The following is a 17,160-nucleotide window of genomic DNA, read 5'->3' on the forward strand; positions in this document are numbered from 1 at the left end:
TATCAGGATCAGTACTGGTGGTGGTGCGTCTTGTTTGTACTAACTTGTTGTTGGCCTGGTTTGTCTTGCTGCACAAGATTCCTGGCCTAAAGTAATTCCCTTTTCTCATTCATTCCACCAACCAAACCACCATGATGCATAAGTACTTATGTGGAGCAGTTTGCTTGTATCTGAGAGAGTGCACTTATCTGTTCTTGGTACTTTGAGAGCAAGAGAGCAACCTGCTTTTGCGTATAATGTGTCTAATTCTCCTTCGAAGAGGCTGATGTTGGGTATTTATGAATTATGGATGGACTCCCAACTCGTCCACATTGCTTACTTTCTCCGTAAATGCCTTCGAAACATCCAGACACACATAAATGATGCAAGTATTCACATTAAATTGTGTTACAACCTGGGTAAACATATTAAACTAGTCTTCTCGTCAGTTTTATTCATCAAATCTTTTGTCCATTCTGTTGTTACCTTCTCTCTGATGCTCGATAAACTTAAGGGTTGTGAATGAATATCAATCAGGAAAAATGGGACTAGACATAACTTTGGAGGAGATTGAGAGAGATAGGGAAATTTAATTAAATTGCTATTTCTAACGAGCATTAAGCAAATAAATTCTTGTAGATAGAACTACGTATACGACCAGGTTGATAATGGTTTATAAATTTTACAGTTTGTAATGGCTATTTAAGTGTTGACAAACATGCAAGGGCAATTATTGAAGAGTTTATAGAACATTTGAGCCATAATCAGTATTAAACCGGAGGGTATTATAATGAGATTCTAAAGAAAATGTTGTTACTTCCATCGCTAATGGAATTACCTAATGATTTCATTCCCTGGCCATTGTTCCCCTCCAACAATAATGCAATATCCAGGACACAGTACAAGCTCCAAGATTCCAAAATGAATTTTCACTCTCCGAGACTTGCCACGAGTGAGGTTTTCTTCCTCAATTGATGCAACAGTGAGCCATTCAAAAAAGAGGGAAGAAGACGCTAAAACTCGTGGAATCACCTCATAGAAATTCCACAAATGTTCCAAACTGAGGGTTGCCCATTACCAAACTTTCTCTTTTACCGATTCCTACTTCCTCCACCGACCCACCCACCCATCCACCACCCTTCCTTCTTGGTGGAACATGCTCTCCATTTATGCATAATCAACATTTGCCCTTTATTTCTTGCACTACACGCACTATTGAGTTTCTTATTCTTTAAACTTGACTCCAAAAGAGGAGGAGGGGACGCAAGGACGGAGAGATAAAGCACTTTCTTCTTCTCCTTTATCCGTGTACATGCAAGCGCAAAACCTGATTAGTAAAAGCAAAGTGAAAGTCAAACGAAGTCATTTTGTGAGAAAAGTTGTTGCAGTAAGAGAGAGACGCTAAAAATCTCACGTTTCATGGTTTCATGTTGCCGTTAATGATGTGAATAAAGGAGTATGTGTGCACAGTGGAAATCGGAACATTTCATTGCACGTTTTGTCATTTTGTATTGACAAAGATTTAATTGGAAATTTAAAATTTAGGGAAACTTTCACTTTTTGTAAATATTTAGTGTGACGATGGTTTGGTAAAAGTAGAAGGTAAGATAAAAATGCAATCAGGTTATTATTAGTGACAATGATTAAGTATGTTGATTTTGAGGGAAAACGCAGTATCATGTAACAGATTGGATTTGAAAAAAAATGTAAATAAGTACCTCGACTTGAAGGATTTTTTGCCCTCTTGAAAAGTATTTTTAAAATTACATCTTAAAAAATTTGCAAACTGATATTTTTACACCAAATTAAAAAAATTGGCTGCCTTCATTATACGGATTTTGATTATTATGATATTATTTCATTTAGTGAAAGGTAGTAAAAGTGAGTGAAAGTTGGTTTCATGAAATGCTTTTACAGCACTTTGCCCCACTCTCTCGTCACCACCGGCAATTCTCGCATCGACCCAACCAACCCAAACAGGGCGAATTGACTGGAAGGAGTTGATTTTGTAATCAATTAAAGTTAAAATTAAAGTATTAAAATATGTCGCTTGTCGCTGATTACACTGATTCGGAAGGGGAGGAGGAGGAGGAGAAGAAGCAGGAACCAGTCGTTACTGATTCGAATCCGTCGAAATCTTCGTGTAGCAAAGCTTTAAGAAATCCGTTTGGAGTTAATAATGATGATGACGAGGAAGATAATTGTTCTTCGTCGGACTCAAGTGATGAAGAAGTGGAGAAAGTCAAGGAAAAGAAGTAAGTGATAATTTATAATGTTTAATGTAAGGGGGCGAATTTAAAGTTGGTATTTAATGGTTTTAGAATCGGCGATGGTGAACAGTTAGATAACCCATTCAGATTCTTCGGGTCAGCTAACGTGGAAAACTCTGTTCTGCGGGTTGAATTTAGGGAACAGGAAGCCAAGAAAACGGCCGTTTTAGAAAGGCATGTCAAGGTAAGAAAAAAAATAGGATGATTAAAATGCAGACGAATAATATTATCCTCTAGATCTTGATAAGTTTTGTATATTTCTAGCTGTCCCAAGAAATCATTGCGGGTGCGACAACAATCAATGGAAAAAAGATTTGTTGGAATAATCGAAAAGGGAGATGCCGCTTTGGTAATTATGAAATATTTTCATAACTATTTTTTTTAAATAATTTAAATAAGTTTTAACACAATTATGTAAATTTTTGTGCAGGTCATAACTGCAAATTTGCACATGACACAGATTCTGCTGTGATTGATCCAGATTCTGTCCAGATAAAGTTACCCGATAAAAACTTTCAACCTGTTCAACCAGAACAAATTCCAACGCAGTTCAAGAAACGTAACCCTTTCTGTATGGACAATGTAGATTGGGACTCGGAAACGCCAGTGGTGTTATCATCCCTTGCCCAATTGTCAGGAGGGGATGGCGGTGGTGGACTTAAGAAAGGTGACGACGACTTATTACCCGACGATGACAGGAAGACAAAGAAAAAACGACCAGGTTTAGCTAGTGGGCTTAATCCGAGTAAAAAGGTTATGAAAATGTACTACAATAATAAAGAAAAGGAACAATTGTAGCAATGTTGGTATACCATGATCTTGCTTGATATTATAATCACTACTCAGGGTCAGGGGTACTATTTTGCGTATACCCGTGGATTCGTATTAATTTATTCGTGTGCGTCAAGCTAATAGAAGTCGAGAGTGTACTTTACAAATCTTCAAAAGGGTAGCACAAGCTGTTATTTTGGGTTAGATTATTTATAAATTATTTTATTATTACGTATGAATGTCTGAAATAAAGAACCATTTATTTTTTTAAATAAAACACCTATTTTGATGCTTTGAAGCATGTTTTAATACAAAACCATTTACTTATTTTACTTCGGGGAGTATTACTGAAAAGCAGGACATCCATAGTCTGCTACTGTTCTTATCATGTTCTGCTCATGTGCCATGTTCTTATCTTATGTTCTTACGCTTTAAGTAGTACATGAATGAACATCTTGTCTTCTCGAGTTTCGTCTTGCTTTGCTCCTCATAATCGATATCTAAAGATGGCTATAATTTGTAAAGTCACTCCACGATTAGATGACTTTTAGTATCTAGGTAACGCTTCTCCCCCCTATAATCTTGATATTCGTTCGAAATTAGTGTCACCCCAAGGTTGCTTGACAACTTTAGTAATAATTACAAGGTTGTGACAATTGCTTCGACGCCTAAAAGACTTCAATTTTCGAAAACCCTGGTACCTTTGGAACCAGTGTGCGTCGCACAAACTGTCGCCCAGAAACAAACCGCACAAAACTTGTCAACACTCACATTTCGAGCTCTCGATTCTCGAATTAATTTTTTAATCATGGATGTATTATGATAAATTAAGCAATCTTGCACTCAAAGTTAGTGAGGAGAAAAGACCAAAATGTCTTTTCTCCTCACTGAAAGACTGCTGGAAGAAAATAAGAAAACTGCCTTTTCTAATTAAAAAATGATTATCGAAGGGTTTTTACGAGCCTGTCGACAAAAAATTGAAGGAACATAAAAATTGATTTGTTAGGGAAGGAAGAAAATAATACGCGGTAGGTGGGTCAAAAGGTCAAGTTGTCTTTGATAGTTTAACTTTAACACTTTATCATAATGCTAAAAAATAATTCTTCAGCTTGTAACTGCAGTTAAGCATCACCATTTCTTTCCTTTCTTGTTTTAGGAACAACGGCTGATTACTGAAATGTTGCTTGATAAGGACTTGGGCAGCCTCGATTGGTGCTATCCGGATCGTCCATTAATGATCAATAGGAAGTACTCGTACAAATTGCTCAATACGCACAGCCCGGACAATTTTTCAATCATCGTGGTGGATCAGACTTCCGTGGTGATTCAAAGGATGTATAGGATACTATATAAATTCATGGATTAAGGAGGCAATGGATCTTTATCTGCACAACATTGCCGGTTGTGCACCTGTTGACGTTGCTTGTCTGAAGGATAGACTTCCTGTACCTGTCAATTTGAGGATGGGTATGATCATGAATGGGACCTTGCGACATGTCAACAACACCAATAAGAAGCATTTTCCCAAATTTCATACAAATCGGACGAGAAATGGCGAAATTATGGCATGGCGACGAAATTGGGCGAAAACAAGGTGGTGGCGACGGGTGGGACCTTGCGACATGTCGACAACACCAATAAGAAGCATTGTGCTCAATTTCATGCAAATCGGCCGAGAAATGGCGAAATTATGGCATGGCGACGAAATTTGGCGAAAACAAGGTGGTGGCGGCGGGTGTGACCTTGCGACATGTCGATAACACCAAAATGGAGTCTCTGTCGAAGTTTGATGGAAATCGGACGAAAAATGGCGAAGTTATGGCATGGCGACGAAATTTGGCGAAAACAAGGTGGTGGCGGCGGGTGTGACCTTGCGACATGTCGATAACACCAAAATGGAGTCTCTGTCGAAGTTTGATGGAAATCGGACGAAAAATGGCGAAATTATGGCATGGCGACGAAATTTGGCGAAAACAAGGGGGTGGCGGCGGGTGGGACCTTGCGACATGTTGATAACACCAATTAGAAGCATTGTGCTCAATTTCATGCAAATCGGTCAAGAAATGGCAAAATTATGGCATGGCGACAAAGGTTGTCGCCATGCCATGCATTTATAAAGGGGGGGAGCTGTTGGCCGCCCTGAGAAGGGCGTTTCCAGAGCACACGACGAGGACGTCGCTCCCTTGTGCTCCACGCGGGTCGGCCCCCGCGGACGCCCGAATGCGTCTGCGGGGGTCTACTTCCACCGGCCGGGAAAGCCCTGCCCACGTCGCCGCCTCTGCAACCGTGTTCCCCTAGGGGGCCCGTCTGACCCTCGCCTTACGAGGTGGGAGCGCACCCGTAAATCGGCCCCCATTAAGGCTTCGAACTCGGGAACCCGGCCGGCCCCAAGGGGAGGTATCGCTAAAGAGCGGCGTCACCCAAGGGTTGGAGGTAGAGAGCCCCTCTCACTTGCCAAGCGCCACCCGCACTTTTGGCAAGCCCCGCCGGCTCCCCACCCGGTGAGCCTGCTTGGTGGGAGGAGCATTGGAGGGGGGACCTTCCCGTAAGGCTCTCCCCTTGCAGCGTTGCTCCCCCGGACCACCCCTCCAACGGGAAGAGAGTCGAGGCTGTGGGACAAACCACGGGTGGACCCGACTCCCCAGAGAGGCAGGGCGGTCCAGGGGCGCAGCTGCAATGGGGAGCTCACCCAGGGACACGTCAAATTTCTGGTGCAGCTCCTTTTATACCCTCTGGAGGGCGGTGAAAGTTCTGCTATAAATAGCACCGGTGAAAGTTATGCTATAAATAGCACCCAGTCATACTGTATGACTTGGTGCTATTAATAGCCTATGTATATTAATAGCACCTGAGATAAGCGGCCTCACATGTTCCGTATTTACAATTGTTACAAATAATTCATCATTAACCTTATAAAAACTAATTAATTTTGACCTGGATACCATTTAAAAACGGAATTAAAAATGGTTTCTATTGCATTTGGGGGCGGATTTACTGGGGGCAGAATACCATTGAGACCGACTTGTGGGGCGGTGATAAAATCAGTTGGGGACTGAATTAATGCAAACCGATTTTGAATATTCTACTGATGCAGTTATGATTTATTAGAGACCTGGAACTGATTCGACAACAAAAATTAGAACATAATACATTTTTAACATGAAATTGCAACTGAACCAAATGAACACACGATATTAATTTTGATAAAAAGATCGGATTTGATTTTGATAGTACTACAAAAATAAACTAAACGAATAAATCGTCATCATTCATGTCATCAATTTGATGACACTGATTTTGGGATGCATTTTATATTTTAAACAAGTTATTAGCTATAATTTTGTCCTTCAGTGTTCTGTGACTTGTTCCGATCGGTGGTGACACTATTGCGAATATATTAGCTGATGATGCACTTCCTCCGAGTTCCTCCCCCCACTACAACTACAACTCTAAACTCTAAAAAAATTAGTTCAGGCTTGAAGAAAAACCAACGACAAATAAGGAGGAAAGAATGGAACTGAGAAAATTTTCTCGGTCATTTTATTTTTATTTTTTCCTACACCTTATTGATGTAGCCCGGTCTCAACGGAATTCTGTAACCATACACCTTATTGGTGGAATCCGTCGCCAACGAGAAAAAGTTGGCCTACACCTTATTGGTGTAGTCCGTCGCTAAGGCGAAAAATTTGGCCTACACCTTATTGGTGTAGTCCGTCGCCAAGAGATCGAAATCGCCCTCCACCTTATTGGTGGAATCCGTTTTTAAAAGGTTAATAATTAATTATTTCAACGTTGTTGAGGTTGGGTAAAAGTAGATTCTTATAGTTTTTTGGTCGCTGATTTCGAATCTGAGGTCGATTGCGACATCATGGCAAGGGACACAGGGCCAATTAATTATATTAAAATAACACGTAAAATTATAAAGCTGCAAATATAAGGCTGGGTTTGGTAGCAATTTATGAATAAATTAAAAGTTGACATAAATTCATGTAACTCTTGTCAATCAGAGAGTGAAACGTTTGGGAACCCATCACTACTGCCACTATGTGATAATTTTTTTAATAATGTACATGCCAACTGCAACTTCGTCTCTTCACGATGCTTACTTCGACGATGAAAAAACTTCAATTTTCGAAAACCCTGGTACCTTTTGGAACCAGTGTGCACTCACATTTCGTTCCCACGAATTAATTTGTTAACCATGGATACAAGAATCAGTGCAGTTGTTGTAAATGTGAAATCGGCTATTTCGGCGTTCTGTTAGAAATTTTTGTGCTTTAATTACCGTTAGCGACGGCCCAAATAATTAGCACTTCAAAAATGGATTGAGGCTATCGAAGCAACTGTCGTAACCTTGTATTATGATAAATTGTCAAGCAATCTTGGTGTCACCCTGTTAAAAACATTACAAATTAAAAAGTGCAATTTCTCCGATTTCAGTACGAGTTTCTACTTGATCATTTTTCGTCATTCCTAACCATCTTTGCAACATGTCTAGAACATCGTGTCACCTGTCACCGTCCAAATCGGGAGTTCGTTCCCAAGCCAGTATGCACGATGAACTACAAAATGACGTTTGTATCAGCCCTACCATCTCTGCCACTGAGATAACCAAGAAATCGAAGGGTAATAACCCTCCTATCGCTGCTGTGAAAAGGGATGACACTGTCTCAACTTGGCCACAAGTCACTCCCAAAGGTTCCCAGCAATCTATACATAAACCAACGCCATCGTTACCTCTGGTGTCTGGATCTGAGGGAGAACATTCCCCAATTCACTACGAGTCATTTGTAAGAAGCTTTACATATGTAACTAAAAATGGCACAAATTTACAAAAATTTTGATTATATTTTCAAGTATGAACCATCTCCCCACCACCGTTGCTGGACTATAAGGGACTTTCCCACAACGTCCAAGTACCCAAAAATGTTAAAACCGTACAAGTTGCAGTTCGAAGGTGCTATTCCTCCAATAGAATTCCAGCTATATCTCAACAAGAAAGATACACTTGTCCTTCAACCCGTGGTGACGAAAGAAGACGTCAAAACTTACGGATCACTCTTTGTCAAGTACGGATTTTCATTAGGACCTCATCAGAAATTGGGAGAAGATTTTACGTTATGTAATAATTTTTTTAGCACTATCGTTTGAAAATGATTTTTAATTCTAATTTTATTGGATTAGCTTCACCCATTCTAAAAATCAAGAATATCAACAAGACGCATCTCAACATAATGGAATCCAGTATGATTAGCCAGTCGTATCTGGTCGATGGGAATTTAAATCTGATCGTGAAATATGTCCCCTTCGCCCCCAAGACGCAGCCCGTACTCGATAGCGTAGTAGAACTGGAGAAGGGATTAGTTGTAAGCTGTAGCCAGTTCAGTTTCATCTCCCATAATAAAGTGACCACAGAAGAAGAGGATGTGATTTCGGAAGATGTGGTGGATGACACTCGTCAATTTGACATAGTGAGTAAATAAATGCGGATGTAAATATGCATACGAAATTTAAGAGCCTACAAAATTTTGTAATCCATTTATTCCTTGATTCTATTAGAGTCTGGCTGAAAAATATTCTCTTGGAGGAGATGACGACGATGAAGACGAAGAAATCCTAAACTACGATTTCTGCAGCAGAATCAAGTCCAAACCTTTGCGCCGAAGTAGAAAAAGTGATTTTTTGCGACAAAAGAAAGAAATGTGCAGTCATACGACGGGAGGAGGAGGAGGGAGCTATTATCGTCCACTAAACTTGACCTCTAGCGCAAATTTGAATCAAACAATGTGACCAATCAAACTATTGTTACCCATGCTAATTTAATTTAGTCATTCTCAGCTACCTACATATTCAACAAAGTGTACCTTTTATGCATGAATCTACCAAATACTTACTGAAATAGTGGTTGTCCTGTCCACTCGTCAATAATAAAGTACAAATACACTGTTTAAATAATGGGATTCTTTTGGATTGTTTAAGTCTGGAATTTCCAGTCTTTAAAAAAGCAAATTAAGGCGTGTCTTTTTCTGAATGGGTAAATTTTCTTGTTCTCTTATGACTTTGCATCTTTTATATTTCTTGTGAAATTTTCTATGTACTTATTCCAGCTCTGTGGGAATTTCCCTTTGAAAGAAACAAATATTGAGTGGTATGCAAAAATAGAAATTCACTTTCATGAAACCAATGTTTTTGTCATGCATGCTATGACTGAATCCCCTCACTTAAAGCTCTTCTAACTAAACAATCCACTCTCGAGAACTAATTTTAATTGCGTAGCGCAACGACTTAACAGTACAAACAATAGAGAACTACTTCTTACATAATTATAATCACGCTACAATAAGCTTAGGGTCAAGTTTATGCATCTGCATACAATACTAATTAAATAAAACCCATTTTACCCTAATTATTTGTAAATTATCCATGCATCAATAATTTCAGCATCGCATTTAGTTGGGTGGCCCTTGATAATTCGCGTACTTACCCTTGATTGTACGAATAATACGTATTGTTGAAAATTTAAATTACTTGTGTCAACTTGTCAATCATTCTAAGCCACAATTCACCAAGCGTGTCAAAGCACTAGGAAATTCATCACATCACATCGGACATTCCTCTCGTCTCGTTTATAAGGCGCGTGCATTATGATAGTTCCGCTTGGCTTTACAATTGTGCATCAAAGCCGTACAAATGAAAGCATTACTGCACTTTTTATGTACCAACCAGGTAGTGCAGTAAATGTGCACCTATTCATACTGCATTCATACGCGTGGCGTGACCTTTATCGTCAAGTAGGATTTGTACCAATTTTTAGTAAGTATCAAATTGCATTTACACATGAAATGAGACTACCACATGTCCCATGCATTTCTCATTTCTACATTTGAAACTAGTTTAAGATTCATAACTATTATTATGAATGAACTTTGTAACATTTTTCATCAGTCTACTCTGTAATCATTTGAGAAATATATTTCATTTCGTGTCATTTTGTCATCTCGTAAGGAAAGCTTTCGAAATGCACTTACCGCACACAAAGAGTTGCCTTACTTAATGATGGGACAAGATAATGTCCGCTTTTTTGAAAGAAAGATTTAAAAATAACGAGGAGTTGCTTCTTATTGTAAACGAACCGGATGACCTTTATTTTTTATGGGATGATACTTATCAATTCAACTATCCATCATAAAGAATGCAAGTCAACAGAGGAGCATTGTATAGGCGTAAGTATTTACAGTGTATGCAACTTTTTTTCATGTGATAGGTTGTGGTTAATTTCAATGCATGCAAAATCACAAACAATAAATTCAATCGAGGTAAAATTAGTAAAAAACTTAAAATTAGAACTATTTACAAAATTATTATTATTAGATATGTAGTTTTTGTTATGATCGACAGTCTCGCCTTGATACACGAATTAAGGAAACAAAGCAACTTTATTGGCATGTGCATATCTAAATGAAGAAGTGACAAACTAATAAATACCAAAATGCTTTAATACAAGCAATAATAAAAATTACGCAAGTTTAGATCGAAACTATAAACTGAGGAGACTTGAGGCTATGGTTTATAATTGGCAAAGGGTTAGTCATTTCATTGCAGTATAGTTGCACATTCGGCAGGGTGTTGTAAAGTCATTTAAATTTTGAAAGTCTCTCCACAGGCGTCTCCCTCCTTGCTTTTGGGAGTAAGGAAACGGACACAGTTAGTTAGCGCGTTAAGTGCAGTACCATAATGTTTACTATTATTAGTTATTTATTGTGCGTGGTATAGTCCTGTGGTTTAGTTGTGGTTGAAATAAAATGGCTAATTACTTCTACATCTCAATTTATAAAATACAAGACAAACATGTAAGATTGCTTCGAGTTGAAAATTGCACAACTTATTGCAAAATTGATGCTATACCAGAAAATAAAAACGAACGGCTCATCTAACGTCGGGTTTAGTTTGATTCGAATTATTAGGCGAAGAAGTTATAGATTATTCGTCTCATTGTGTCTGCCTCGGACGGACGGACGGACTTGACGATTCCATAAGTCAAGAAGTTATTAATACCGAAATCAGGGCATTATTGTTGCATAAATCACTTCATATTAGTAATAAGACGTCAAAAACTCTCGAGTTGTTCAGTACGTGTAATTGATAAGTGGGTCCTAAGTAAATACGCAATATTGCACCTGGATTGGATTCATACGTTATTATTCTGATCCATCATTCTTATATAAATTTCCTGATATCTATTAGATTGGTTGACATTTTTCAGATAAACGAGACACATAAATATAATACGCAATACGTGCCACATTTCTTACCGAAATATCTACGTAATAACCTCCAAAACCGTATCCTGCGAACTCTAATTTGATTAATTGTCCAGGGTTATTATTAAGCCCTTCTCCAAAAATAAGCTACAAGACTGTCTTGTCAAGACATACCTGACTTACCTACCAATTCTTTCATTCATAAATATTTGATATGCGTATGAAACTCGATTCAGGAAAACAGAATTATTAAACGGAATGACAGAAAGTCACAAGTTCTTCGTTCCTTGCAAGGCTTCAAGATGTGCGTCTCCTTCTCAATGAGACACATACATAAATTCCAAGGGTTAGCTAATCAAATATGAAAATGAGCCATAGCGTCATCACATCACAAAGCCACAATAATAGATAGTCACGTATTGTTGTCTGGTCTGACACAAGTAAAGTAGGTCCAAACCAAATGTGTCCATCACTCAAGACGTGGTGACGACTGGGATGACAGACTTGTAAAGTAATCCATCTCAAAATCAAATCTAAACGAGAGTGCTCTTACTCAACGTGAAGATAACACAGTGAAACCAAACCAAATAAGATAAAGAAAGATACAGCACGACTACGAATAAGTTCTAGCCACGAATAGCTCATAACAATTGTGTTGATATATAATCCGTGTCCCAGTTTTGGATGTGTTTAGTCACTCCAAGATTTACTCGGAGTGGTGCATCGTCTAATTTCCCATGCAAATCTCAACAAAACTTTCTCCTCTCCTAAGGATTGGTCAGGGTCAAATAATATTTTCTAGGATAAAGTTTCCATTAAAAAAAGGAAATGGAACTTAAACAATGGTGTTGTTTGTGTTGATTAGAAGAATTCAAAAAATTATTATAATTCATAATTCGTCACTATGCACAAGTTGACACGGATCCTGGAGGCGGTCGCCTTTTCGATAAGGACAACTTTGGAAATTGTTATCTCCCTTCTTCTCACATGTCTCATCGGCCCCATATTTTTGACGGTGTGGTTCTTCAACGAGATTGTCCGACTTATCATCTCCCTTATCCTTTATCTCAAGCATGGGAGAAAGCTTACCCTCGTCCCTGATGGAGCGGACAACATTTGGCACTACAAAAAGGTCGGGAACAATAGAATGTGTGTCATTGCCATGTTTTCCGACGATCCAATACCACCACAAGATTTGGACGCACAGAGGTTAAAGTTCCTTAATCGCGTCATCCGAAAACAGTTACCGTGTGGGCTCCGACCGTATGAAAAGTTGACGAAAACATTTACACGGAAATTTGGGTATGATTGCTTCCGAGAGGATGACTTTCGTATTGAGGATCACGTCCGAATGTGGGAGGAGCCGTTACCTACCGGTAATAAAAATGGTGATGAATCTTCAATGTTTTATACGGAGGATCAATTTCTGGAAGACATTCTTCCACGCTTGGCGGACGATATGGATGACTCGAAACCTCAGTGGGAGGAAGGTATCATATATTCATATTCACAATGTGTCTATATTGAATTTACGATTTTGGCGTCATATAATAATTGATATTAAAACTTATGTAAGTTATCATTCCTGCCGTGAAGTGTGTCGATAGAGATGAAATGCAATCCGTCCGCTGTTTCCGGTATCATCACAGGTATGGCAAATATCTCACATTTTGAAAAAAAGATTTTCATTGAAAATTTTTCAATTTAACTTTTAGATGCATATCTGTAAAACTAACTTAATATGACTAGCTTAATATAAAATATGCACAATTTCTCTGCAGTTATATGGACGGTGCGACGGCAAATCTGATGTTTTCTCATTGTCTGTATGACAAATATCCCGAAAATTTCCCCCACGTTATCGACACGATGGGAAAGTTGAAGGTGCCCAAGGTCAAGTTGTTCCTAATCAAATCGATCTGCGTCCTCAGCGCGGCTTTCACCTGTGTTAAAACCATCTACAAGGCGGCCCGACTTAAGGGACGATTCGTCACGAAAAGGTACAGCGGTCGGAGACATTTTGCCTGGTCGGATAAATTGGATGCTGCCGTCTTACGGAGGGTAAAATCCGCCACGAAAGTTAGCGTCCCTACCATTCTTGCAACGGCGACGGGGGCTGGACTAAGGAAAATGAATGAAAAGTTCCCTACCAAAGATTCCCTGAGTGAAAAGCAGGTCGTGTTGGGGATGATCAACGCACTCTTGCCATATAAGGATATCCGACCGAAAAATCAGTTTACCTTGACCCACTTTAACCTCCCGATCGGAGAGATGAGTTGGTACAGGAGGATTCTTAAAGTAGACAAGGAGATCAGAGGAATACCATTTGACCCCTCATTTTTTCTGACGAGGTTCATGTTCTCATTTTTTGGAAGATTTCCAGCCTGTGTAATCCAAGCATTGATGGAGGATGCTGGGAACCCTATTAGTTTCAGTAACGTGCCAATGACCAAGGAGGAGGTTTGTTTGTTTGACACTCAAGTTAATCATGTATCTGGATGGCCACCTCTCATAACTGACACGGGTAAATTAATTAATTAAACTGTATATAGTAAAATGTTTCTTAGTAATTACGTAACACTAATTAATTCGTATATTTTTGCACAGGCATGGGCATCATCATAATGAGGTATGCGCAACACATTAGATTCCTTGGGATTGCCGATGACGCATGCATTTCTGTCGAGGAAATGAAGCATTTCATGTCGTGTGTGACAAATGAGATTCGCCAAATGGCTGATGACTGCTCAAAACAATTGAATATAGATATTATTACTCATGTGGATGTGGACAAAGTTGTGGTTCAGGTTTAAGATAATGTTACTGTATTTAGAAGAGCCAATAAATGAGTTACATAAACTGGTGTTATCGTTAGAAAATTGAAACAAAGATATAAAAAAATCCCACCTAACTCAAACCGAGTTACTAAACGTAACATAAGGTGAATAATTCATGCAACTGACCTATCTAAATGGTAAAATAAAGCTACAAGAGAAAATGACAGTAATATCTAAAATACGAAGTTACATTTGGTCATATAAATAAGAAGGAAGCTGTGTTTACATAATGGATATGTAGTGAGACTTTAAAGAAATCCTTAATGTTCAGTAGCATGAGAAGTCTTCTTATTTTTCAACATAGCACGTACCTCCTCAACTGTTGATTTTCGTAAAACTTTTGGTTTGGGTCCCAATTTGATGGCATCCGCTTTCATAACGTCACAGTTGAAAACGGCAGTGTCATACAGCTCTGCCGACTTTCGCTTCATCCCTTTTTTTGCAGCATCATTAGACAATTCCAGTTGTGGGAGAATGCGGGCTCGGCTGAGTATAGTTGGCCTATCGTAATAATATTAAAGAAAATATTAATGTGAGCAAGGAATGCAAGAAATCATTTAATTTGAATTACTAACTTGAACTGGCTGGGATGCTTGTATTTTTTCCAGAACGTAGAGTCCTTCTTAGGCCCAGTTAGTCGATATTCTAACAAGTCGCACCATCCTTTTCCCAAAGAATAAAATACTGACTAAATAGTAAATTTTGTGCAATAATATTTCCACTCACCAACAGGGTACAAATCAAACGATTCATAGTGCATCCATTTATCAGTTCCTTCTTCCGATCCATCAATCCGAATACGGAGAAGGGGTCCTTTGATGTCCACCACCGTAGCTGGTTGAATGCTCGAAAAATTCGCAGCTTCTAATTTGTGCCCGATTGAAAATCCAGTTTGGGGAATCTGTCAATAATTCATGAATATATCTCTTAACTGACCAAACATTGTTATCAGGCTCCATTTTTGTTAAACTAAACACATACATCAGATGATTTTTTAATAGCCAACGGTTTGGATCCAGTCGTCTCAAAATAGTCTTTCCAGATGAATGGTTTATCGTGAGAAGGACGATCTGCTGGTGGAATCAATTCAATTCCAACTTCGTTTGTGAAACCACACGGAAAAATATGCGGCGATGAGATATGGCACAAATACAGGTTCTGCTGAGCCCCTGCCAGTTTTTCTCCAGTAATATTCGTAGGGGATTCGATGGAAATCACCATGTGACCAAATTTGAGAACTTTGACTACTGTTGCTGCTGCAATGTAGTTCAGATTGTATGGGTCAATAGTTTCTAATTTCATCCCAACTTCTTGAAGTACAGGAACATCGTCGGTTTCATCTTCATCCTCGTTGGTTTCATCAAAAAAATTCTCATTCAACGGTATCGGGTCGTATCCTTCGTGACCTAATATTTCGTGGCCAATGCTCTTGGTCCAGCCAGGAGGGACAGGTGCACCCAAGAAAGATCGAATGTCACACCAAAGTCCTATCAAAAATATTATTGTTGAACGTTCTATTTCAATTTCTGAGAAAATCTTGGCTTACCGGAAGTGGAAGTATTTTTCGGGTCCAAGGCGTCCCAGTATCGTACAAAAACACGCGTTCCTTTCACATCGGTTATAGTTCCTTCTTTCATCATCGACATGTTTGACTTATCCAAGATTTCAACAGCAGTTCCAGGTTTGAAACTTTGAGAAAATCAAATTATATTATTATATCCAGGAATTAAAGTGTTTTAAAATACCCAGAAATTTAGAGAAACTCACTCACCCAAGATTCATTTCAAGTTTAAACGTTTCAGCAACAAGCGGATGAATTGTTAACTGGTTCCTTGCTCGAGTTATAATGCAAGAACGCCAGTCCATTTCGGACTTTAGGATTTCTGAAATTGAAATGTTGTAATTATGTTTTGGTGTATGTTATTAAACGAATTTAGCAATGGTATAAAAAGCTCACGAAGTGGAGGAATTAGAGCTGCATTCAACGATTTCAACGAGGCACAATATCCAATCCCATGACAGTCTTTCACAAAGTTCATCCATTGATATGGAATTTCTTTACCTGTTGCTGGATATCCTTCATCCTCCACCTTGGCCAAATATCCTGTCCATTATAATACACAAGATTTGAATGGAATATTTATCTAATTAACAATATCAATAAAAGGGAAATGTGTTTCCTTACCGAAATACTTTCGAATGTTTCCAACCCAGAAAACTTTATCATAGGTCTTGGTAGCTGTTGTCAAATTCTTCTCCACTAAATACTCGATCTTCAAATCAGAAATCGTAAATTGATCCCACTTATCTTTCAGGGGTGCCTTAATGAAAAACATATTTCCCACATTAAATACCTTATCTACCCTTGATGAATTTATTTTGTATTGATTGATAATGAGTAAAACTAATGATAACTCACCCCAGCAAAGTCAAAGACCGGTGCAGCCTCCAAGGCATAGTCAGAGTTGACCGTTAGGAACTTTCGCCAGCAGAAGGCATCGTCTTCCTCGCTCTCTTGTTTGTTGATTATTCCGGGGACAGCAGGTTCTCCTCCTCCCTTCGCCTTGACCGCTTCCTTGGCTGGCGTGACATGCTCTAACTGACTTGTTGTTGAAGAAGGAGTGGATTCAATTGACTCATTATTGACTTCTGTTGAGGACAATGATGATGAGCCCATCTCTTTCGTACTGTCAACCTCGAGGTCCATCGTCGTCATTATTACTTTCTGTCAATAAGAATGATAATCATTCAAACTTGAATTCTGTGTGCTAGGCTAAATGATTGGAAAACTGAGGAAACGTTTGCCCTCCCTCCCTACTTTTTGTCCACCGTTGAAGAGACTCTTCAGAAGAGTGTGTCTCTCAAACTACAAAGTTTCAAAGTTTTTCAGATTTCTGAAATAATTGCAGCGTGCAAAAGAATTTAATCACACGACGATCATAGGACCAGAATTGATTTGAGAGGGAATGTTTGCTGGCTGCGAAGTGCGAATGATGAATGAGTAAAATCCAACTCGTTGCTGAAAATGAAAATCTAATGAAT

At 38.8% G+C, this 17,160-nt stretch overlaps 4 protein-coding genes across 4 annotated transcripts; 3 read left to right on the plus strand and 1 right to left on the minus strand.

Moving 5' to 3' along the window:
- The first annotated feature begins 1,929 nt into the window (after window positions 1–1,929).
- LOC110848757 lies at window positions 1,930–3,318 on the plus strand. Its single transcript, XM_022096062.2, has 4 exons — window positions 1,930–2,234; window positions 2,301–2,433; window positions 2,514–2,598; window positions 2,680–3,318. The coding sequence occupies exons 1-4, from the start codon at window positions 2,023–2,025 to the stop codon at window positions 3,045–3,047; spliced, it is 798 nt and encodes a 265-aa protein (XP_021951754.1). The 5' UTR covers window positions 1,930–2,022; the 3' UTR covers window positions 3,048–3,318.
- A 3,433-nt stretch (window positions 3,319–6,751) lies between these two features.
- Window positions 6,752–9,406, plus strand: LOC118435164. Its single transcript, XM_035850642.1, has 4 exons — window positions 6,752–7,810; window positions 7,878–8,142; window positions 8,205–8,491; window positions 8,580–9,406. The coding sequence occupies exons 1-4, from the start codon at window positions 7,511–7,513 to the stop codon at window positions 8,808–8,810; spliced, it is 1,083 nt and encodes a 360-aa protein (XP_035706535.1). The 5' UTR covers window positions 6,752–7,510; the 3' UTR covers window positions 8,811–9,406.
- Window positions 9,407–10,328: 922 nt separating this feature from the next.
- Window positions 10,329–14,274, plus strand: LOC110848856. Its single transcript, XM_022096191.2, has 4 exons — window positions 10,329–12,771; window positions 12,858–12,930; window positions 13,063–13,805; window positions 13,889–14,274. Exons 1-4 carry the CDS (start codon window positions 12,186–12,188, stop codon window positions 14,092–14,094), a joined length of 1,608 nt encoding a protein of 535 aa, XP_021951883.2. The 5' UTR covers window positions 10,329–12,185; the 3' UTR covers window positions 14,095–14,274.
- Window positions 14,084–17,129, minus strand: LOC110848855 (MBT domain-containing protein 1). The gene is made up of 10 exons (XM_022096190.2): window positions 16,937–17,129; window positions 16,538–16,843; window positions 16,304–16,439; window positions 16,076–16,222; window positions 15,890–16,001; window positions 15,665–15,807; window positions 15,100–15,605; window positions 14,845–15,019; window positions 14,694–14,781; window positions 14,084–14,619 (listed from the first exon to the last, which is right to left on the minus strand). Exons 2-10 carry the CDS (start codon window positions 16,832–16,834, stop codon window positions 14,379–14,381), a joined length of 1,845 nt encoding a protein of 614 aa, XP_021951882.1. The 5' UTR covers window positions 16,835–16,843; window positions 16,937–17,129; the 3' UTR covers window positions 14,084–14,378.
- Window positions 17,130–17,160: the final 31 nt, after the last annotated feature.

This window comes from Folsomia candida, unplaced genomic scaffold (assembly GCF_002217175.1).
Source record: "Folsomia candida strain VU population unplaced genomic scaffold, ASM221717v1 Fcan01_Sc004, whole genome shotgun sequence".
NCBI classification, from domain to species: domain Eukaryota; kingdom Metazoa; phylum Arthropoda; class Collembola; order Entomobryomorpha; family Isotomidae; genus Folsomia; species Folsomia candida.

Coding starts and splice junctions, on each gene's coding strand:
- LOC110848757 (XM_022096062.2), top strand. CDS start 2,023: ATGTCGCTTGTCGCTGATTACACTGATTCGGAAGGGGAGGAGGAGGAG. Junction 2,235..2,300: donor GAGAAAGTCAAGGAAAAGAA/GTAAGTGATAAT, acceptor TAATGGTTTTAG/AATCGGCGATGGTGAACAGT. Junction 2,434..2,513: donor TTTTAGAAAGGCATGTCAAG/GTAAGAAAAAAA, acceptor GTATATTTCTAG/CTGTCCCAAGAAATCATTGC.
- LOC118435164 (XM_035850642.1), top strand. CDS start 7,511: ATGTCTAGAACATCGTGTCACCTGTCACCGTCCAAATCGGGAGTTCGT. Junction 7,811..7,877: donor CAATTCACTACGAGTCATTT/GTAAGAAGCTTT, acceptor TATATTTTCAAG/TATGAACCATCTCCCCACCA. Junction 8,492..8,579: donor ACACTCGTCAATTTGACATA/GTGAGTAAATAA, acceptor TGATTCTATTAG/AGTCTGGCTGAAAAATATTC.
- LOC110848856 (XM_022096191.2), top strand. CDS start 12,186: ATGCACAAGTTGACACGGATCCTGGAGGCGGTCGCCTTTTCGATAAGG. Junction 12,772..12,857: donor GAAACCTCAGTGGGAGGAAG/GTATCATATATT, acceptor AACTTATGTAAG/TTATCATTCCTGCCGTGAAG. Junction 12,931..13,062: donor TGTTTCCGGTATCATCACAG/GTATGGCAAATA, acceptor ATTTCTCTGCAG/TTATATGGACGGTGCGACGG.
- LOC110848855 (XM_022096190.2), bottom strand. CDS start 16,834: ATGACGACGATGGACCTCGAGGTTGACAGTACGAAAGAGATGGGCTCA. Junction 16,002..16,075: donor AGCTCTAATTCCTCCACTTC/GTGAGCTTTTTA, acceptor TTTCAATTTCAG/AAATCCTAAAGTCCGAAATG. Junction 15,606..15,664: donor GAAAAATACTTCCACTTCCG/GTAAGCCAAGAT, acceptor TATTTTTGATAG/GACTTTGGTGTGACATTCGA.